The sequence below is a fragment of the Fukomys damarensis genome, unplaced genomic scaffold (assembly GCF_012274545.1).
Source record: "Fukomys damarensis isolate Sample0158 unplaced genomic scaffold, DMR_v1.0_HiC HiC_scaffold_12, whole genome shotgun sequence".
In the NCBI taxonomy this organism is placed as follows: domain Eukaryota; kingdom Metazoa; phylum Chordata; class Mammalia; order Rodentia; family Bathyergidae; genus Fukomys; species Fukomys damarensis.
This window is the reverse complement of record NW_022900924.1, coordinates 53,272,137-53,293,683: the sequence shown is the minus strand read 5'-3', so window position 1 is coordinate 53,293,683 and position 21,547 is coordinate 53,272,137. Positions and strand designations below refer to the sequence as shown.

Below are 21,547 nucleotides of genomic sequence, written 5' to 3'. Positions count from 1 at the left end.
CGGGGGCCCCCGGGGCGCGGTTGCGGGACGGGAGGGGAACGGCGCCCTCCCCGTGACCTGCCGGACTCCTCCTGTGAGGCCGAGACCAACCGGAATCCTCCCGGAGCCTAAACGCCGCTCTACCACCCCCTCTGGGATCGTGACATCCCCCAGCCCTCGGCGCGTCCTACTGGGCGCAGGGACAATTCCCCCATCTCCCGTGACGGTGACAGGCTTCGTGCTGCCTCCTTGGACAGTGACAGGCCTTCCCGTGCGCCACCCCTTCCCCCAGTTCAGCGACACCCCGCGGCGCTTCTCTGACCTGTGACAGCCCCCGCACCCCGTGACACCGTCTCCTCCCCAGGCCAGGAGCCCCCACCTCATGCCTGTGCACCTGAACCCCAAAGCAGGTCCCATGTCCCCCACTTTGCCTTATTTACCACCGCCTGTCTCTCCCTGCTTTCCCTCGTCAAAGCCCTGACCTCTGTCACACCGGAACCTCTTTCCTTAGGGGTTTCCACCAGCTCTGTTTGTTGCTGTGAGCTAAGGATGCTGCTTGCTGGTTGTGGCTGCCAGTCTTTTCCCTTAACAAAATGCTCCATTCCTGCCTAGGGCCCACTTGTTCGCTGGGCCCTGAGCTACCTACCACTTGACACCCGAGAACTTGGTTTTTGCCCACGACTCTTACCTCCATTTTACATTTCTTCCCCCAGCTTCTTTGGAAATAAAGAATGAGAATGTTTCCACCTCCTTGAGAGTCCCCTGAACTACCTCCTGTGAAATTAATACTAGGGTTAATCCAGGGAATCTAGAATCAAAGTCTCCCTTCCCCTTGCTTAGAAGTACTGGGGCCAGAATGAGTTACTTGGCTGCAGAATCAGAATTTCAGCAGGAAGGATCTAGTAATTCCACAAACCTGCGTACACACCCTTCCTTATTTATTGCACTCCAGTTTTTTGAAAGGGGGTGATCAGAAATAACCATAGTAAGCAGTTTGGATCACTGAAGTGTAGTTTGCCAGCACTGGGACTTTGCTTTTCTGCTACTTTCCTTGCTTATCTGACTGCCTGGAAAAGATGTACCTGCTTAGGCCACACTCCCTGGGTCCATGTCAAGGCCCAAGGCCTCCCTTTTCTCCCTGCAGCCCTGAAAGCTGCATACCCTTTCTCGAGTGTGTAAACTTCTGGAGATTCAGGCCCTGCTTGCCTTCCTAGAAGGGGAGTGGAGACTGAGAGACTGGGTGATCTAAAGGTTGTGCCCGGGGGCCCCAGGCCTGAGCCAGCTGGAGTAATTCCTACCGCCACTTCGTTCCTGCAGCCTCAGGCGGGCCTTCTCAATGACTCACTGGCTGGAGTCTGAGTAAGCGTGTGCACAGGAGGGGGCCAGAAAGGATCCTTGCTTAACTCAGCACTGTGAAGAGGGGGTGGGAGGGGAGTTAGTCTCTGGCTCAGCCCCAGAAATGGGAGGATCGGAGTGGCCTTAGAATCCTGTGCCCAAGTCCTCTTTCTTATATCTAGTGTGGGATAAACAGGAACTGGAAGCCTGGCTGAGGGGAGGGGCTTGCCTGAGAGGGCTGCAGGGTCACTTGCCAAAGGATTGTGGTGGTGGTGGGGTGATTGGATCCAGTGACCTGCACCACGCCACAGGGGACACTGACAGGATTTCTGAAGTCTTCGCTTCCCCCACCTGTCCTAGGTCTCTTCCCAGAGCAATGGGCCTCGGAGACTGAGCTGCCGCCATGATCGGAGGCTTATTCATCTATAATCATAAGGGGGAGGTGCTCATCTCCCGGGTCTACCGAGATGACATCGGGTGAGTCCCTTGGCTGAACCAGCTGTGCCCCATCGCCCCAGCCTCAGCATGCAGGACCAGGTTTTATTCCAGCAGAGGCTTGACTTTTGCCACACCCCTTGCTGCATCCTGGAACCTCAGCCAGTATAGCCTGGTTCCCTTTAGGACTGGTGGCATTGGCCTAGCAGCCAGTCACTGGCTGCCTGGCAGGACCTCTGGAATGGCAGGGTCCCACAGCCTTAGGAGCTCCTGTCCTTCCTGCCTCCTGTGTCCCATAGTTATTAGGCCTGGCTGCTGGAGATGAGTGCTTTTGCCAGGCAGGTTGGTTACTCCTTTCAGGAGATGGAGATCTGTCTCCAGTGGGTGGAGTTAGTGCCAGGCTGGAGGTACTAATCCATCTAAGTCCTGTGCTCAAGCCTTCTCATATTGAGGGCCTTCACGGGATTCTCTTGAAAGCCTCTCCAGGCTGCCAAATCTCTCCCTCTCCCTTTCTCGGGAGGCAGGGTGCTGACTTTGCTATTTTCAGTTCCTCTGGGTCACTCCTGTAGGAGAGGTTGTGAGCAAGCTTGAGGCACTCCTGCGTCACTGACGGAAAGACAGGGGGGTCACGCTGCCCTTCTGGCCCCTCTGAGTAGACCTGGACAGCTCTATCTCCCAGATCCCTCAGATCTTACAGAGCCACGGCCTTCTCATTCTGCCCCACCCTGCATGTCGTCTTTCTTTGCTGACTGAGAAATCTCTCCTTGCCTCAGCAGCTCTAATAAGATTAGGTTCCTCTGGTCTCTGCTTCTGTTTTTCTTCCTCAAAGAGCTTGAGATCAGTACGATGGCCAATTGCAGTGCCCCCGGCTTCTTGGCTCCCTGGCTGATGGGTTGGCTTGGCCTGGCCTCTGTGGCTATTTGTCCATTGGTTGGTGGTGTGGCTGAGCTAGACCTGTGGCAATGCCTGGCCTGCCTGAACCTTGCTAGCTATACCCTGTGGTGTTCCCTTCCCCTGGGTGGTCCTGAGTGAGCCAGCGCAGGGATCTGCCACCGTGCATGTGTTGCTGAGCTCACCACCCTTTCCCTGCTTGTCTGCTTCCATCTCACAGTGTGTGCTGCCCTTCCTGGTGTGTGTCATGTGTCTAACCCTCTCTCTCCTTGCTGTCACTCTCTTCTTGGTGGCGTCATTTCTCTCATCCCATCTCATTGGCTGACGTAGCAATAGGTAAGCGGCCTATCAAGCTGCTGCCAAGGTACAGGTGGGTGGGGGGCCCTGCCTCACCCGTTGGTGATTTCCTTCATCCTTCTTCCTCCCTTGAACTTGCCCAGGAGTTGAATCCTGGACAAGAATGGATGGCACAGCTCTAGAACCCTTGGCACTTCTTACCTGGTCAATTAGGGCTTTGTCCACCTTCTGGAGGAGTCAGCCTTCCCTACCAGTGGGCTCTCTAGTGGGAGGACTGGAGAAGAAGCAAGCTAGCTCTCTGGCTGTCTCTCTTTCTCTTCCTCCCCTCCTTTCCTCTCTCTCTGTCTCCACACACACACTGGAGTTTACTAGGAAGCCAGAGAGGTGGTTGCTGGGGGCATAGCTGGGAAATGGATGAGTTTCACATTATTGAGATTACATCTGCCCTTCCGTCACTGCCACTTGACTTCCCTATTTCTTATGGCTCAGGTCCTCCTGTTCCCTCACTGGGAGCCACAAGAAGGGACCCATCCTAGCAGTTCAGGCCTTGGCTTTAGACTGTGTGTCAGATGTCAGCAGAGCAGAGGATGGGGCTGTTAGCATCTATGGTTGATCCCCAGGGGATGAGGTTTGCACAGATGCTGAGCAGCCGCTGCACCCTTTTCTCTCAGGAGGAATGCAGTGGATGCCTTTCGGGTCAATGTTATCCATGCACGGCAGCAGGTGCGCAGCCCTGTCACCAACATTGCTCGCACCAGCTTCTTCCATGTTAAGCGGTCCAACATCTGGCTGGCAGCTGTCACCAAGCAGAATGTCAACGCTGCTATGGTCTTTGAATTCCTCTACAAGATGTGTGACGTAATGGCTGCCTACTTCGGCAAGATCAGCGAGGAGAACATCAAGAACAACTTTGTGCTCATATACGAGCTGCTGGATGGTGAGGCAGGCGGAGTGGCAGGCCTTTGGTGGGGGTGAACTTAACTGGGTGTGGCTCTAGTGCACACTGAGCTTTGTTCCTGAGTATCTAGTCTTTGGGCTAGGGTCTCTGTGCTCCTGAGAAGGCCCGTTCACATCCGCACCTCAAAGATGTTCTGAAATGGAGCACAGTATAAATAGGCCAGCTGTAAGGTGTAGGAAGGCTTTGGCCTTTCCTGGGGAACCGGACTCTGGGGTTTGGTAACTGAATATCCAGTATTCATCCCTTTTTGTGCCTTGTGACATGATTCGTTTACTGTCCTTTGGTTTTCCAGCTCAGCAGCAATTTCAGAGTCTGTGTGGAGCTCATGGGCCCTTTGGGTGCGCTGTTGTTTTTTGGTGGGGTATTTTTTGGTATGGAGAATCAAACTCAAGACCCTGCACTTGCCAGGCAGGTGAGGTGCCACTGAGCTAAATCCCTGGTCCTGGGTGCACTGTTTTCTTATTCCTCTGTGATGTATGTCTTTCCACCATCCCAGCATCTGTTTTCTAGAGAAAACAAGGACCCAGGATCTCTTAGCCTCGCTCATTTGCCATGTGATTCTTTGAGATTTCTCTATTTGAGAAAAATAAATGTTTTCCTACGAGGAATAAAGCACAGAGTAAATGCTGCAAGGCTGGAGGTCTTGCTGCAGATCCCACAGTCCCACAGTGCTGGCCAGACATGTCCAGGCCAGGGGAAAAATTAGAATAAAAGAGCCTTCAGTTTTGTTCAGAGCCTGATGGTTCTCTTCCTTTTGCAGAGATCCTGGACTTTGGCTACCCCCAGAATTCAGAGACAGGTGCACTGAAAACCTTCATCACCCAACAAGGCATCAAGAGTCAGGTACTTGAATTTTACAGGCTGTCTGTAGGCAGGGTAGAGCCCAACCTCCCTTCATCCAGCTGGCCCCTGGCCTTGTCCAAGCTGACTCACGAGCCCCTGCCCCACAGGAAGTGCTGGCTTGAGCCTCCAGCCATGACTGAAGGCCTGTTCTCCCCGTGTGGCCCTCCCACCCCGGGAGCAGCTGATTCAGCATCTCCTACCGGGAACATAGCTTAAGCAGTTTTCTCTACACTGGGGAAGGCGGTGTGGGCTGCCCTGCCTGTTGCTCAGGAGAAGAGCACTTGGCCCTTTCTTTATGATCTTCTCCTCATGGTCTTCTCCTTTTCTGCCTCCCCTGCTGTCTCCTGTGGGAACCTCATCGGTCCTTTGGTCTCCAGCATCAGGTAAGTTGTTCTCTTTGCTTCTACCCTTGTGGCTTTGCTGTTTTCTCCAGGCCCTGCCCCCATGGGGCCTGAGTGGGAAGGAAGAGCCACTGGGAGAGGACTAGAAGGGAAAAGGGAGAGCGTGGAGTGGGAGAGACAGGATGATGGAGGGGCAGAAGAGTGAAGTCGTTGCTGTTTGTCTCCACCCCCGCATAGACAAAAGAAGAGCAGTCCCAGATCACCAGCCAGGTGACCGGGCAGATCGGCTGGCGGCGGGAGGGCATCAAGTATCGCCGGAATGAGCTCTTCCTGGATGTGTTGGAGAGTGTGAACCTGCTCATGTCCCCACAGGGTGAGGGCCCTCCCATGACGCTGGAGGGGGACAGGGCAGGACCCTGGCCTGCACGCCTAACCCAGCTGCTCCTTGTTCATCTCTTCTGTCACCAGGGCAGGTGCTGAGCGCCCATGTGTCGGGCCGGGTTGTGATGAAGAGCTACCTGAGTGGCATGCCCGAGTGCAAGTTCGGGATGAATGACAAGATTGTCATTGAGAAGCAGGGCAAAGGCACAGCGGATGAAACAAGCAAGAGGTGCCTGACTCAGGGGATCCAGAAGGAAAGAGTGGGTGGGCGTTGGAGTGTTCACTGGGGCCTGGGGAAACATAGGTTCCTTCTGGATTTCATTTCCACAGTAACTGCAGATTCTTTTTCCAAGTGTGTACTTGGCTGGTTGCACTTGATGTCAGCGAGGAGAGGGAAGAGGGCATTGTTACTTGCTCACTGACCTCGGAGAGCAAGCTTCATTGTTTGGTCTCTAGGACCACGGCCTCATCTGTACATGCTGATGGCTTCTGTCTGGTGAGCCAGGAACATCCGAGTAGCATGCAGCAGGAATCTCAAGGAATGATGGGCTTGTAAAGCTCCCTCACCTTGAACTCGGGGGCAGCGATCTCCACGTCAGACAGCTGAATTCTGGCAGCTTTCTATAGCCCACAGTGCCAGCTGGGGGTGGGGTGGTCTCCCAGCTTGATGCCTGCCGTTCCTGTACTAACCAAGAGTGGTCTTCTGATTCTGCCTGCAGCGGGAAGCAATCAATTGCCATCGATGACTGCACCTTCCACCAGTGTGTGCGACTCAGCAAGTTCGACTCGGAGCGCAGCATCAGCTTCATCCCACCAGATGGGGAGTTTGAGCTCATGAGGTACCTCTGGGCTGTGAGGAGGCAGGGGTGCTGCTGGCAGGGAGCAGGGAGAGGGAGTGGGACACACTCCACATTGCCAACCTTGTTCTCCACCCCCAAAGGTATCGTACCACCAAGGACATCATCCTTCCTTTCCGGGTGATCCCTCTCGTGCGGGAAGTAGGACGCACCAAATTGGAGGTGAAGGTAGTGATCAAGTCTAACTTCAAGCCCTCACTGTTGGCCCAGAAGATTGAGGTGAGGATGAGGAGGTTGGGGAGGAGGAAGAATGTCTCCCCAGGAATAAAGGCAGCTTGCGTCAGGCCTTGACAGCTCCCATGTGTCACTCCTAGGTGAGGATCCCAACCCCACTGAACACGAGTGGAGTGCAGGTGATCTGCATGAAGGGGAAGGCCAAGTACAAGGCCAGCGAGAACGCCATTGTGTGGAAGTGAGTTTTCCTTTAGGGGCCATGGCAGAGCTCCAGATGTTGCAGTGTACCTTCTTTACCCTTTGTCCCCTAGTGCGGGTTGGAGGGCAGGAGGAGGAGTGTACGTGTGCTTCTGCTTCTGTGTCCGCCTTTATGTGCGTGTGCGCACATGTGCACATGCCTGCCTGCACTGGGGCTCACACACGCACCCTTGCGCTGTATCTGAAGCAGACACAGGCCAACAGATAGCTTGTCTGTGTACTGAGGCAGAAACTGTGGCCCAGAGTACCAGACCTGAGGTTCTACAGCAGGTGGTTTTCAGGGGCCTGACCAATTTTTCCTTGTGCTAGCACCTCTCTTAAGCTCCTGGGCTCTATCCCTGCTTGAAATGGGCAAAACAACAACAACAACAACAAAAAAAAAAAAACCCAAAATTCCTCCAAAGCACCACAGGCACTTGCTGTCTTTCCAGGATCAAGCGCATGGCAGGCATGAAGGAATCGCAGATCAGTGCAGAGATTGAGCTTCTGCCCACTAATGACAAGAAGAAGTGGGCTCGACCCCCCATTTCCATGAACTTTGAGGTATGGCCACAAGAGGGACCTAGCACCAGCGCAGGGTATGCTGGGAAAGATTTGAGTGAGTGCTCAGATCAGCTCTGTACCTTAGAGATGAGGACACTGAGGCCTAGAATAGGGATGCGACTTTAATTCATAGACCCATTTCTTTTCCTGTCAAGCTTCTTAAGATAAATTACTGATCACCCTGAGAAACACTTTGACTTTGACTTCTCTTGGCTTGCCACAAAACAGTTTGAAGGAAAAATTTAGGTAGAATGCCAGGTAAGATAGCAAGCTTCCTTACAGACAGAGCAAAGAGCTGACTTTGCCTTGTGCATTTAGACATGTAATTTTCTCCACCTTATTTTTCAAGTCCATAATATTGAGCAGGATAAGTATGTTCTAAGACAGTGCTCTAGTTGCTGCATCCTGCTGATTAAAGGAACTGATTCAAGTTATCACAGGCAGGCCTGACTTTAAATCCTGGACAATTGCTAGTTATTCTTGGAGATGCTTGCTTCTTCGGGTAACCTTTTAGAGGACTCCCCACCACCCTTGCTTCCCCAGCTTCTTTCAGGATGCTTGCTGTCCAAACACCTGCAGTAGATTGAGATAGGGCAGAGTAGTGTGGGAGGAAGGTCACATCCCTAACTGGAGCTGTCCCTTGCCCAGGTGCCATTCGCGCCTTCTGGCCTCAAGGTGCGCTACTTGAAGGTGTTTGAACCGAAGCTGAACTACAGCGACCATGATGTCATCAAATGGGTGCGCTACATTGGCCGCAGTGGCATTTATGAAACCCGCTGCTAGCTGCCCAGAGACAGCTAGCCCACCTTCCCACCCACCCTCCACGGTCCGGGTACCCCCGGCTCATCATGCATCAGTGTCTTCTCCATCCTGCTTTGCTGCCTTCCCTCTGCACCAGCCCCTGAGTCTAGGTCTGGACCAACCACATTGCAAGCGGGACTGGCAGGGCAGTCCCTGGGCTCCTTGGCAGGGTGGTTTCTGGGGCTCCTGCTCTTCCATCTGTCCGTCTGTCCTGGCCCAGTGCCAGGCTCTGAGTTCTGTGACCAAAGCCAGGTGGGCCCCTGTCCTCCCCACCCCTGTGGCTACACCTCTGGAGCGGGAGGGTTGGCTGCCTCTCACCTCAGAGCCCCCCTCCAAAGGCCAGTAACAGATTCCCAGTCCTCAGACCCTACTCTGCTTTGGGATAGTGTGAGCTTCATTTTGTACACGTGTGACTTCGTCCAGTTATAAACCCAATAAACTCTGTAGAGTGGAGTTGTTGGCTAAATGTTGACGTGGAAGGTGTGGGCGCAGGAAACCAATGGGATGCCTTCCCAAAACTTTCTTACGGGGCCTGCTTTGAGTAGAATTTTCCATCATGAAAGCTGTTCAAGTTCTCCCCTTGTCCTGTCCCGGTTAGGCCCCTCTTGGGCCATCCAATCCCTTCTCAGAAGTGTAATCCAGGTCTCCTGGGTCCTCTAAGAAAACAGCCTCAAGCGCAAGCAGCCTCAACCCAGCCCTCATTCCTGAGGGCAGATTCTTTAACCCACTCTAAGAGTACAGTGGACTCTTGAGTTACAACCAAAGCCTAGAGTTAGGACCCAAATCCTGGCTGCTTGTGCTTCCAGGTAGTCTCAGATAACCCTTAAGGAGTTCTGGAAGAAACATGACAAATCCTTTTCTGTGTGGGGTTGAGAAATCCTGGGCTGCTATCTCTAAAGATGCTGAGATCTGCCTGTACACAGGAGAGAGACTTTGAAGGCTGTGAGCCTTTGCTGACCAACTTGAGTTACAACCAGCCCTTGCAAAAGAATTGAGTCTGTAAGTCAAGGGTCACTGTCGTTTTCCGTTAGCTTAAGTCAAGGTTTACATTTGGTGTTTGGTCATGCAGCCGTCCTAAGAAGCTGAACTCAGTTTATTTTCCCACTTAGCCAAGCTTCCTCCAGTCTTGGAGGATTTTATTTTCCTCGTGGTGCTTAGAAAACCTCTGGTGGATACTTCTACCTCTGTAGACAAAAATGTAGTAATGAACTAGTCCCTGAAGGCAGTTACGCTGGGTCAAATAAAAGCAGATTTGCCCTCTCCTATTTACCCTTGCTTGGTTTCAGCTCTTTAAGACAAACGTGTTAGAAAAGTTCAAACATAACCAGAAGCAGAATAACTGAAAGCCCACGTCCCACCATCCCACTTCAGCACGATCAACTTGGGGCCAGTTTCTTAACATCACATCCAGTGTGTGTTCCCTTAATCCCAACTCCTACAGTTTTCTGCAACCTGCGTCCAAACAGTGTCCGTTGTGAGTGTCTTAATGCATCTTAACAATTCATACCTTTCCCTTCAGCTCTTAAAATTTAGTTCCTGGAATTGTGTAGTTTCCCCATCGGAATCTGACGGTCACGTTCCTCTGGAGTCACTTAACATTGTCCTCTTTATGTGCATTTCCTGTGGAATGTTATTAGATCTAGAGGGTCAACAGCTTTTTAATCTTCAAATATCCAGAGCTACTGTGGTGGCGCACACCTGCAATCCCAGCACTTGGGAGGCTAAGGCAGGAGGATCACAAGCCAGCCTAGGCTACCTAGCAAGACTGTATCAAAATAATCAATTTTAAATAGCAGGACTGGTTCCTTGCTGTGGCAATGCTTAATCCAAAAGGATGAAAGAATAATGTAATTTTATATCACCTTTTTTTTTTTGTACCAGGGATCAAACTCGGGACCTTGTGCTTGTGAAGCAGGCGGTGAAACCAGAGTTAAATCCCAACCCAAGAATAATGTAATTTTAATAATGTAACAGACGCCAATTTTAGAACCAATTGGCAGAATATTCATGTAATAAGGCAGTAGCGTCATTTGGGGAAAGACCTTTTACTGACACAGGAATTCGAGGTGTAGAGAAGTAGCTTTGGGGGTAGACGGGTAATATACATAGGCCACGATGTCTATTTGGGTTTATGGCCTTTTCGCAGCAGGTCTGTAGCTGGTGGGCTGTCATGAAAGTGTGAAACCACAGCCCTGGTGGCTTGGGGTGGGGGCTGAGACCAGAAACTGGAACAGAACAAAACCAGCGGAAGCACAGGCCTGAGCCCGGGGCGGGCTGCAGTGAGTCAGCACAGCACTCGGCGGGCTGCAAACGGGCCTCGAGGGAGCGCCTACAACCCTACAAAGCCAACGGTACTCTACCAGCCACGGGACCACCAAGGCGTCGCGCCCGCGCCCCGATAAACAGAGTGCCATCCCCCCAACCCCTTGCCTCGCGATCTGCGCCTCCCAGGAGACACTGAGAACCACACCTGTAGCTTATCCTGCTTCCCAACAGGATTCGCGCAGGCGCAGAGGGCGCGGCTCCGGCTAGACTGATCCGCGCTTGCGCCTAGCTCGGCCAATCGCGTTCACCCGGCCTAGCCGGTTCCGCGCTTTCCTTACGTCACCGCTACTCATGCGCTTTGGAGAAGGGGCGAGCTTCACTGCGGGGAGCGGGGGGCGGGTCTCGGCCGAAGTCTCACGGCGACTGCGCGGACGGGATCCTGACTGGAACATGGCGACTTGCGCTGAAATCCTGCGGAGCGAGTTCCCGGAAATTGACGGACAGGTCTTCGACTACGTGACCGGTGAGCCGAACGTAATCTACGGGCTGCAGAGGCCGAAATGGAGGTCGGGTGGGAAGAGTCAGAGAGCGCGGTGCTGGGGACCGCTGCCGGGCCTCTCCTCCGCGTGACCTCTTGTTCGAGGGCCGGTTACGTCTGGAGCTCGGGCTGGGGCCGCGGTTCGGACGCTGCAAGTGCTTGTTTGACCGCCCTAACGGGTATCTTCCTCGTCCTGACACTCCCGGCCCAGGCGTCTTGCACAGCGGCAGCGCGGACTTCGAATCTGTGGATGATCTGGTGGAAGCCGTGGGGGAACTGTTGCAGGAGGTGTCCGGGGACAGCAAGGATGACGCGAGCATCAGGGCCGTGTGCCAGCGCATGTACAACACTCTGCGCCTGTACGCGCCGGGAGTAGAGGCCGATGGTGGGGCAGAAAGTGTGATGGTCGAGGACCTTTCCCCTCGGGTCCTAACTGCGGTTTCTATCCCTACCCACGTAGGGCTGAGCCACAGAGCCAGGGACACAGCCAGGTTCTTCTGGACGCCCCCATCCAGTTGTCAAAGATAGCGGAGAACTATGGTAAGAGTGAGCGGACGTTGAACTAGCTGCCCTAAGTCCATTCCTCAGCGTCCTCGCCCAGTCACCTGCCCCTGCAGCTCGGGACAAGGGTTGTAGGAGCCAGGTGGCATGTTTAGGAGAGCAAAGAGCCTATAACGAAGGGAAGAAAGATGGAGGGTTTTTCGACTTCTTGAGTATTACAGTAGGAAGCATAAGGATGGGCTTTGAAAATGGTCAGACTTAGCTTAACACCCACCCACCACCCATCCCCTAGTTTGCAATTTGCAAGAGTTGTTTGTGAGAGCCGGGGATGTGACTCAGTGGCGCTGCACCTGCCTGGCAAGCTCAAGGTCCTGAGTTCAATTCCCCGAACCAAAAAAAAAAAAGTCTATGTGCCTTTTCTCTATCCTTATATGTGAGGGGATTTGGGGGGGTCAAGATTACAATCCCCAGGATTGTAATACTTACTTTAGAATGTCTATGTGCTTGGTTCTTATTAGTCAAAATACTAGTTTCCTTTTCCTCAGGGAGAAGGTGACTTTTTTTTTTTTATGCAGACTGTGACATAAAACTTCCGGGCCTGCTGAAGAGGGACCAGTCCTCGGTGAGGAGAAGGGAGAGAGGGAGGAGAGTGTATCTGTAGTGGGGGTTGGAGTATCTTTGGGGAGGAGGGGATTGCTGGTTTGTGTCTCTCCCTGAACTTCTGAATCTATTCGGCACGGATAAGAGGTGAGGGTTTACTTGAGTTGTTTTCTCTGAGCCTACAGTCTAGAGTGAGTGGTTGTGTTTGGAATTCACTTAGACAGTGAACGCAAAGAAGTTGGAGAAGGCCGAGGCGCGACTGAAAGCCAAACAGGAGAAGCGCTCAGAGAAGGACACGCTGAAGACCAGCAACCCTTTGTGAGTTCAGGAAGAACAGTTCAGCAGAGAACAGGGCGGTCGCTGCCAGGAGAGAAGGGTGTGGGAGCACTAAAATCTGTCCATTTCTCCCTTTCAGAGTCCTGGAAGAGGCATCAGCCAGCCAGGCAGGTAGCAGAAAGGAGAGTCGATTAGAATCTTCTGGCAAGAACAAGTCCTATGATGTGCGAATTGAGAACTTTGATGTGTCTTTTGGTGATAGGTGAGGGAATGACATAGGGGGGCCGTGGCTTTTTCTCTTTCCAGTTAAGGGAGAATTTGGAGAGAGAAAACAATTTGGGGATAAAAACAATGTTAGGATTCTTTTGTTAAGCTTGCTGTGGTCCTGTTTCCAGTGCTCCCTTGGTCTCCTTTCTGCCACTCCTGCAGGGTACTGCTGGCTGGAGCAGATGTGAACCTGGCCTGGGGCCGCCGCTACGGGCTAGTAGGACGGAATGGGCTGGGGAAGACAACCCTGCTGAAGATGCTGGCCACCCGGAGCCTGCGGGTTCCAGCCCACATCTCCCTGCTGCATGTGGAGCAGGAAGTTGCCGGGGATGACACTCTTGCCCTGCAGAGCGTGCTAGAGAGTGACACCGTGCGAGAGGACCTGCTGCAGCGGGAGCGGAAGCTCAGTGCCCAGATTGCTGCGGGCAGGTGCGGGCTCCGGGCTCCAGGCTCCAGGCTCCAGGCTGGGGAATGCCTACCAGTGTCCTTCACTGAGTGCCCGTCATGCTTTCGCAGTGCATGATTCACACGGCCACCCTAGCAGTCAGCAGAGTGCCCTTTGCCCTTGCTCCTTGGGCAAGGCTTTCCTGTGTTCTGTTCTTGTCCTGGCAACACGCCGCCAGAGGCCTGCTTCTTATCTTTATGGGGTATAGGCGTCCACTTAGCCTGGGTGCTCTTTCTCCTTCCCAGGGTAGAGGGCTCAGAAGCTACACAGCTGGCGGAAATCTACGCTAAGTTGGAGGAGATTGAAGCTGACAAGGCACCTGCCAGGTATTTTAGGTTTTCCTGCCTTTTGTCAGATTTCCCCTTTTGCATCCTATAAACTGTCCCAACTAGATCCTTTGATTCTTCACTCTTAGGGCATCAGTCATTCTTGCTGGGCTTGGCTTTACCCCTAAAATGCAGCAGCAGCCCACCCGGTGAGTCGCCCTGGCCTGTCTCGGCTCTGAACACTCAGACTCTGCTCTTGTTTCCCCTGGTGAACACCCACCCCTGATGTGGTCTGTCTGTCTGTCTATAGGGAGTTCTCAGGAGGCTGGAGGATGAGACTGGCCTTGGCCCGGGCCCTGTTTGCTAGGTGAGCGTCCTGGGCCTCTGTAGGGAGCCCTTGGAACACGACCTTGAGCCTGGCCTAAGTCCCGTGTTCTTTCTTGTAGGCCAGACCTTCTGCTGTTAGATGGTGAGTTTGAAGTGGGCACCCTGGCTCGAAGGGGCTGAAGGGGGTATAGTATTCTTCCAAGTTCTCCGGCTCTTCAGTCCCAAACACGAGCTCCCCCACTTCCAGAACCCACAAACATGCTGGATATCAGGGCCATCCTGTGGCTGGAGAATTACCTACAGGTAAGTTAAAGGAAAGGCTTTGGACTGAGTTTCGGGAAAGCCAGCCTCCAAGATCCTTGGCCTGGGGGCTGACTCCCATCCTGTGACCCCTCAGACATGGCCCTCCACGATCCTAGTCGTCTCTCACGACCGCAACTTCCTGAATGCCATCACCACCGACATCATCCACCTGCACAGCCAGCGGTTGGACGGTTACCGGGGAGACTTTGAGACCTTCATCAAGAGCAAGCAGGAGCGGCTACTCAATCAGCAGCGCGAGTACGAGGCACAGCAGCAATATCGCCAGCACATCCAGGTGTGGGGCAGGCGGGGCCATGGGTCCAGTCCGTGGGTGTGGGAGCTGGGGTGCTGCTGGAGCCTGACCAACACCTGCCCTCCTCCCACAGGTTTTCATCGACCGCTTCCGCTACAATGCCAACAGGGCCTCTCAAGTGCAGAGTAAACTCAAGATGCTAGAGAAGCTGTGAGTAGAGCCCTTGGTCAGGCTGCGACTCCTCCTGTTCTCTGTCTTCTTTCCTTTCCTTTTCCCTTTTCCTCCCTTTCCCTTTTCCCCTTTCCCTCCTTTTGACAATACTGAGGATTAAACCCAGGGCTTTTGCACTGAGCTACATCCCCAACCTACCACCCCTTTTTTTTTGAGACAAGGTCTCGCTGTGTACTTCAGGCTGGCCTTGAATTCATTGTGGAGCCCAAGCTGGCCTTGAATTCATGATCCTCCTGCTTTAGCTTCCCAAGTGCTGGGATTGCAGGCATGCATCACCAAACCCAACCTTTATGTTTTGTGGAAGTCTTTTTTTGTGTGTATGTGGTACCAGGGATTGAACTCAGGACCTTGCACTCGCCAGGCAGGCACCGCGCAACTGAGCTACATCACTGCCCTCCCCTTTTTTTCTTTGAGACAGGGTCTTGCTTTGCAGTTCATGCTATCCTTGTGCTGTGTAGCTCAGGCTGGCATCGAACTCATAGCAGCCCTCCTGCCTCAGACTCCCAAGTGTTGGAATCACAAGCATGTGCCATCATACCTGGTCTGGCCTGCCTGTGTGCCAGCCTGCCAGTCTGCCTGTCTTTTCTTTTCTTTTCTTTTCTTTTCTTTTCTTTTCTTTTCTTTTCTTTTCTTTTCTTTTCTTTTCTTTTCTTTTCTTTTCTTTTCTTTTCTTTTCTTTTCTTTTCTTTTCTTTTCTTTTCTTTTCTTTTCTTTTCTTTTCTTTTCTTTTCTTTTCTTTTCTTTTCTTTTCTTTTCTTTTCTTTTCTTTTCTTTTCTTTTCTTTTCTTTTCTTTTCTTTTCTTTTCTTTTCTTTTCTTTTCTTTTCTTTTCTTTTCTTTTCTTTTCTTTTCTTTTCTTTTCTTTTCTTTTCTTTTCTTTTCTTTTCTTTTCTTTTCTTTTCTTTTCTTTTCTTTTCTTTTCTTTTCTTTTCTTTTCTTTTCTTTTCTTTTCTTTTCTTTTCTTTTCTTTTCTTTTCTTTTCTTTTCTTTTCTTTTCTTTTCTTTTCTTTTCTTTTCTTTTCTTTTCTTTTCTTTTCTTTTCTTTTCTTTTCTTTTCTTTTCTTTTCTTTTCTTTTCTTTTCTTTTCTTTTCTTTTCTTTTCTTTTCTTTTCTTTTCTTTTCTTTTCTTTTCTTTTCTTTTCTTTTCTTTTCTTTTCTTTTCTTTTCTTTTCTTTTCTTCCTTCCTTCCTCCCTCCCTCCCTTCCTCCCTCCCTCCCTCCCTCCCTTCCTTCCTTCTCTTTCTTTCTTTCTTTCTTTTCTTGTTTGTTTTTTGAGAGTCTCACTATGTAGTTGAGACTGACCTGGAACTCACTGTGTAGCCCAGGCTGCTCTTGAACTCAACAGCGATCCTCCAGCCTCAGCCTCCCGAGTGCTGGGATTACAGGCCCTTTACTTATTATTTTGAGACGGGATCTCATTAAAGTGTCTGGGTTGATCCTCCTGCCTCTGCCTCCCAGAGCGCTGGGATTATGGGGTATGCACTGTGGCACCCAGCCATTACTTCCTGCATTTTGCAGGCCACCTCTTGCCCCTCCCCACATTCCAGGTCTCCTCTGGCAGCTAGCAGCCTACTTTGATGCACTCCCCTTCCTCAGAGAGCAGAATATGCTTTTTTGTATTTGCTTTCTGTGGACTTTTCGTAGAAGTGGAACAGCAGTGTGCTATCCTTGGTGTGTGGCGGCTTTTACTTAGTGATTCCTGGGGGCATCCTTGTGGCACGCATGAGTACTTCTGTATGTATTCTGTTCCAGAGTGTGGCTGTACAGCATTTAGTTTATTGATTCATAGGTGATGAGCCCGGGTTGTTCCCATTTAGTTGTTAAGAAAAATGCTCTTGCCAGGCATAGTGGCGCACACTGTAATCCCAGCACTCGGCCACAAGGCCAGCCTGAACTACGAAGCTAGACCCTGTCTCCAAAAAAGCTGTACGTTTGTGTGCAGGTTTTGGAGTGGGCATATGTTTTCATTTCATCTGGGTGCACACCTAAGAGTGGATTTGCTGACATATATGGCAATTTCATATTTAACTTTTTGAGGTTCTGCCAAATTACTTTTTAAAAGTAAAAGCACTATTTTATTTCCCTCTGAGCACTGTATAGAGTTGTAATTTCTCCATATATTTGTTTTAGCTGTCCTGTTTGAGTGTGAAGTAGTCACAGTGAGACTTTTTTTTCTTTTTGGAGATGAGGACTTGCTGTGTTGTCCAGGCTGGCCTTGGACTCATTATGTAGCCCAGGCTGGCCTCGAACTCACGCAGTCCTCCTGCCTCAGCCTCCCAGATGCTGGGGTTACAGGTGTGCTCTACCATGTCCTGCTCATACTCAGTGAGACCTTGTCACTTCACTTAGTTAGCGTTCCCTTAGTGGCTAGGGATACTGCACGTTGGGGTTTAGTTGAAGCAGCCTTTCTAGGAGTCCTGGGCAGGATGTGACTTCACACGGCTTAGAACTCTGTGACATAGCAAAATCAGTGTATTAGCTAAAGGTGAAAAGCCACACACACAGAAGGGCTGGGGATGTAGCTCAGCAGGAGAGCACCTGGCTGGCATGCACAAGGCCCTGGCCTCCATCCTCAGCACTGCATAAATAAACGATAAAAGTCTTTGGATTTCTGTTTTCGAATAAAAGCTTTAAGATGCTATAAGAGATGTGTGATTCTCTTTTTCAGCAGATAGTAAATTAAAACAGTGTACTCTTAGGGTAATAGTAACGGTGTAGGAGGAGCACGAGCCTTTTCTAAGTCTTCTCTCTCAGCTTATATTACTTGCACAAGAGGATTATTGGTTGGGATGCTGGGGATGGAACCTACGGCCTCACATATGCTAACAAGGGCACTACCACTGGGCACGCACCCGGCTGGCCATCAGTTTTTCAGTCATAAACCCGGTCTGCCCCATCTCTCCCTGCAGACCGGAGTTGAAGCCCGTGGACAAGGAATTGGAGGTGGTGATAAGGTAAAGTGCTGAGCCGGCGCTGGGGGTGGGGCCTATTCTGGCCACGCCCAGACGTCCGCACTGCTTCCCGCAGGTTCCCGGATGGGTTTGAGAAGTTCTCACCGCCTGTCCTGCAGCTGGATGAGGTGGACTTCCACTACGACCCTGAGCACATCATCTTCAGTCGCCTGTCGGTCTCTGCTGACCTGGAGTCTCGCATATGCGTGGTATGGTCGCTGTGTGTGTGTCCTGGGTGTGGCTTGGGCTGATGCTGGGGCCTAGGAGGAAGAGGGGCCCGGGAACAAGAGCTGGCCAGAGAGGGAGTGCTGCCCTGACACCGCCCTGCCTGTCCTCTGGGCCCACAGGACCACCCTCAGAGAGGAGGAGCCTGCCGAGGGCACTTTGTAGATTCTAGAGCAGCACTTTAACCTTACTGGGCACGGTTCTGAGTTATCAGCTACGCGGCGTTGAGGCAGGAGCCTGGTTTCAGGGTGAGACTTCAGGTCGTGGCTGTACCATCCCCTGGCGGGTTACCGAGCGCTTTCTTCTTCCTTAAAAGGGAGGGAACGTCTGCCTTACTGGTAACGGGCACAGGTCAGTCCACAGCACTTGGCCCCTGGGCGTCTCTAGCTCGCTCATCTGCACAGCTGCCTAGGCATGTTTTCGGCGGTCGGTCTGTCCCTCCGTCCTCCGCGCGCGCACGCCCCTTACCGTTCTCACGCTTCTTGCAGGTTGGGGAGAATGGGACTGGGAAGTCCACCATGCTGAAGCTGCTCATGGGGGACCTGGTGCCCATCCGCGGCATCAGACATGCCCACAGGTGAGGCGCCGGCCACCGCATGCTCCCGCACGCCCATGTCCCCAGCCCTGCCTCCACTCCTGCTCTGCTCTGCTCTGCTCCTCCTGCAGGAATCTGAAGATCGGCTACTTCAGCCAGCACCACGTGGAGCAGCTGGATCTGAACGTCAGCGCTGTGGAGCTGCTGGCACGCAAGTTCCCAGGTGTGTGAGGGACACGGCTGGAGCAGGAACCCTTGCCGGGGTCGGCGTGGAGTAGCCAGTCCCGGGGTGGGACTTGGGGCACCGTGACGCTAGCACCTTCGCAGGGCGGCCGGAGGAGGAGTATCGCCACCAGCTGGGCCGCTACGGGGTCTCGGGGGAGCTGGCCATGCGGCCTGTTGCCAGCTTGTCTGGAGGCCAGAAGAGCCGGGTGGCTTTTGCTCAGATGACCATGCCCTGGTGAGTCCCCGACTGCCCTGTCACCTTTGTACCAAAGAGCTCCGTTCCCGTCTGTGCCCTCCTCCCATCCATGCCCACCTGCTGCCTTCCAGCCCCAACTTCTACATCCTGGACGAGCCCACGAACCACCTGGACATGGAGACAATCGAGGCCCTGGGCCGCGCACTCAACACTTTCAGAGTGAGTGTCCTCCCTGCCCTGCTCCGGCCTGCTCCTCCCTGGCCTCGGTGCCCCGCAGGCCCGGACAGCTCCCGCTCTCCTGTCTCTCAGGGCGGCGTGATCCTGGTGTCCCACGACGAGCGTTTCATCCAGCTGGTGTGCCGCGAGCTGTGGGTGTGCGAAGGAGGCAGTGTCACGCGGGTGGAGGGGGGCTTTGACCAGTACCGCGCCCTCCTCCAGGAGCAGTTCCGCCGAGAGGGCTTTCTCTAGGCCTCTAATGGGCTGTGCGGACTGTGCCTGGAACGCCATACGGCCATGGCCTTCCCCAGCGTGGGACAGCCTTCTGCCCAGATCTCTCTCCTCCGTCCAACTGGAGCGTCTTGTGCACATTAGGGCCCCCATCCGAGGGTCTGTGAAGACTGTGTCCCAGGGGAAGGAGTGGAGGAACCTTGTGGGGTTTCAGAGTCTGCTTGGCCCCACCCAGCCCAGCTGGGCCCCACGTGGCTGCTATGTAAATTAAACTTCTTCATCTACCTGCTCCGGATGCTCCCTGGCCAGCGGCTGCCTGCTGAGGTGCGGGCTCTGCTGGGCATTTGTTTCCCTGCGGGAGCAGCGGTGCCTCCCTGGCCTGGGCACAAAGATATCTGCGGCCTGCGCTGGGTGGGCAGAGCCAGTGGAGGGCAGCAGCTCTGCATCGCCACGATGCTTAGCCCAGCCCGGGCTTGGCCTAGGCCAGCCACAGCGAGCCTGGTAGAGTCTCAGTGATAGCGACAGTCCGCGATGGCCCTGGCCTAGGCTGACAGGTCGTGCTCTGCTGTCAGCCCCTACAGCTTCTGAGTGTGAACTGATTCTGGGGTCGGGCCTCACACGTGGCTGCCCATTTTCTCCGGGGGTGTCTGACCCAGACTCCCCCACACCCTCCTCTGGACTCTCAGGACACGAGAGAAGTCATCTTCATTCCTGTTTTGCTTGAACGGTTTCACATTTATGTTTCCTGTAAGCACTAGGCATGGGAAGAGGGGCATTGAGAACAGTCTAATGAGAAGAAATAGGACCCTGTGTTTTCAGATTAAGCCTCTTAGGAGAGGAAGCCGGGAGCAGTGGTACGCTCTTGTACTCCCAGCTGCTTGGGAGGTGGTTGCTCGGGGCCAGCCTGAGCAGCATCATGAGACCCTGTCTCTGAAAAGAAAAGGCAGGGAGGCACGTTTTACCAGTATGATTTGTAAATGTTACCTCTGGAGGATTTAGTTGCTGTCTCCTGTCATGGCAGTGGAGGGAGCAGAGTCAGAAGCAACTCGCCAGCCCCTTGGAGATTCCAGTCACAAAGCTCAACTGAGGAACTGAGGAGAAAAGCGTGTTCAGGGATGGCAGAGGGAAAAGACGGGGCCCCTGTTGCCCACAGAGCAGGTCTGGTGCTGCTGTGGCCAAGCCTCCGGTCATGTCCCCCCTCAGCCTTCCTGCGGGTGCTCTCGGCCTAGCCGTTCCCACCGCCGTGGGCCCTGTGCGTGATCCCAGCACTTGTGAGGCTGAGGCAGGAGGATCACTGTGAGTTCAAGACCAGCCTGGGCTACATAGTGAGCTCCAGATCAGTCACAACTACATAGTGAGACCCTGTCTCAAAAAGAAAAACAAAACAAAAAGCACAAGGTTCCGAGTTTAATCCCTAGAACCCCCCCCCCCCCAATTGAGACAGGATCTCAGTAAGTTACCCAAGCTGGCCTTAGGAGGAGATTCTCCTGCCTCAGCTTCCTGAGTAGCTAAGACTGCAGCTGTATACCACCTTGCTTTGCAGGAACTGTAACCTTAAAGATGGCCTGCACTTCGAAATGAAACAAAAAAGTGAAAAGGAAGCTTAGCTGGTGGGGGTGGAACTGAGAGGAGTTCATCTGAAACCCTGCAGCCAGGCTGTGGAAGCCCCACAGGCTGCCTTCCAGCCTGACACAGCTGGGCTGCAATGGGAAAACTAGCCAGTGGTTCTGCAGGTCCAAATCTCATGGTAACGTCACATGCCAAGGAACAATTTAGGGATCTGTAGGCCCAGCCTGTCTCCTGAAGGTATCTGAATCTCCCCAGGCCAGCAGAGGGAGGTCAGGACTTTCGGGCAGGCAGAAGCCCTTGGCCAGGCCAGCTCCAGGTTGGCCAGAAGCCCCTGTCAGCAACTGTGCTACCATTGCTTCCTGAGCCACCAGGAACCACTTTCAGCCTGCCCGGTGGAGTCCGTGGTGCTGTGTTACGTGGCCCTTTCCTGCTAATTCATCTCCAAAAGCCAGGTCTGTTAGAGCCGCTGCCCCTCATCCGTCCCAACTTCCTGAAGGCCTGCACTGCCACGCACATATGCCTTATGTCTTCCATGGAGCTGCAAGACTGGGAGCCAACTTTTTTTTTGACAAGGTCTCACTACGTAGTTCGGGCTGACAAACTTACCATGTGGCCCAGGCTGGCCTTGAGCTCTTGGCAAGCCTCCTGCCTCTGCCTCCCGAGTGCTGGAGTCCCAAGCATGTGCCACCACGCCCAGCTGATCCCTGTTTTGCTAGAGGAGGAAATGCAGCATTGGATGTGGTGGGATTGGGATCCAAGGCCACCGTGTAGCTCTAGAGCATGGCTCTTCACCACCACGTTTGGCTACGGCTTTTCACAGGACAGCGTGGTGCTGAATAGCCATAGCCTGCGAACCTCTAACCTCATTACAAACTGCTTGGGCAGGGACATCAGGCGAGCCAGCTGGGAAGCAGGAGCCCCGGGCACCATGGCTGACACAAGCCTGGTGCCAGTGAGTAAAGGGTGCAAAATCCATAGTTTAGTGAGGAAGTCACGCGTCGGCATTAGCCCCGGTGATCTGGGCACCAGCAGGTTT

General features: G+C 53.1%; 2 protein-coding genes across 3 annotated transcripts in view; both read left to right on the top strand.

Moving 5' to 3' along the window:
• Positions 1 to 8,546, top strand: part of Ap2m1 (adaptor related protein complex 2 subunit mu 1) — a 9,002-nt gene extending 456 nt beyond the window's left edge. The window contains exons 2-13 of one of the 2 annotated variants that reach the window (XM_033762606.1): positions 1,675 to 1,791; positions 2,971 to 2,976; positions 3,609 to 3,874; positions 4,656 to 4,738; positions 5,116 to 5,121; positions 5,317 to 5,452; positions 5,548 to 5,689; positions 6,180 to 6,299; positions 6,401 to 6,536; positions 6,632 to 6,729; positions 7,181 to 7,292; positions 7,941 to 8,546. In XM_033762606.1, coding sequence (XP_033618497.1) covers positions 1,718 to 1,791; positions 2,971 to 2,976; positions 3,609 to 3,874; positions 4,656 to 4,738; positions 5,116 to 5,121; positions 5,317 to 5,452; positions 5,548 to 5,689; positions 6,180 to 6,299; positions 6,401 to 6,536; positions 6,632 to 6,729; positions 7,181 to 7,292; positions 7,941 to 8,075 — 1,314 coding nt within the window. In that variant the 5' untranslated portion in view covers positions 1,675 to 1,717 and the 3' untranslated portion in view covers positions 8,076 to 8,546. The remainder of the gene's footprint in view (positions 1 to 1,674; positions 1,792 to 2,970; positions 2,977 to 3,608; positions 3,875 to 4,655; positions 4,739 to 5,115; positions 5,122 to 5,316; positions 5,453 to 5,547; positions 5,690 to 6,179; positions 6,300 to 6,400; positions 6,537 to 6,631; positions 6,730 to 7,180; positions 7,293 to 7,940) is intronic. The other variant, XM_010624270.3, reaches the window with a different exon arrangement.
• A 2,191-nt stretch (positions 8,547 to 10,737) lies between these two features.
• On the top strand, positions 10,738 to 20,264 carry Abcf3 (ATP binding cassette subfamily F member 3). The gene is made up of 21 exons (XM_010624269.3): positions 10,738 to 10,881; positions 11,108 to 11,255; positions 11,357 to 11,436; positions 11,973 to 12,019; positions 12,218 to 12,315; positions 12,413 to 12,535; positions 12,703 to 12,969; positions 13,231 to 13,311; positions 13,401 to 13,460; positions 13,562 to 13,618; positions 13,698 to 13,720; positions 13,826 to 13,881; positions 13,976 to 14,176; positions 14,268 to 14,344; positions 17,273 to 17,317; positions 17,391 to 17,523; positions 18,028 to 18,116; positions 18,206 to 18,297; positions 18,402 to 18,534; positions 18,627 to 18,714; positions 18,805 to 20,264. Exons 1-21 carry the CDS (start codon positions 10,809 to 10,811, stop codon positions 18,961 to 18,963), a joined length of 2,130 nt encoding a protein of 709 aa, XP_010622571.1. The 5' UTR covers positions 10,738 to 10,808; the 3' UTR covers positions 18,964 to 20,264.
• Positions 20,265 to 21,547: the final 1,283 nt, after the last annotated feature.

Bases quoted from the DNA above. Each gene is read 5' to 3' on its own strand.
- Abcf3 (XM_010624269.3), top strand. From the start codon at position 10,809: ATGGCGACTTGCGCTGAAATCCTGCGGAGCGAGTTCCCGGAAATTGAC. The intron at 13,461-13,561 runs GTGAGTCGCCCT...GTCTGTCTATAG, and splicing joins ATGCAGCAGCAGCCCACCCG to GGAGTTCTCAGGAGGCTGGA. The intron at 14,345-17,272 runs GTGAGTAGAGCC...CTCTCCCTGCAG, and splicing joins CTCAAGATGCTAGAGAAGCT to ACCGGAGTTGAAGCCCGTGG.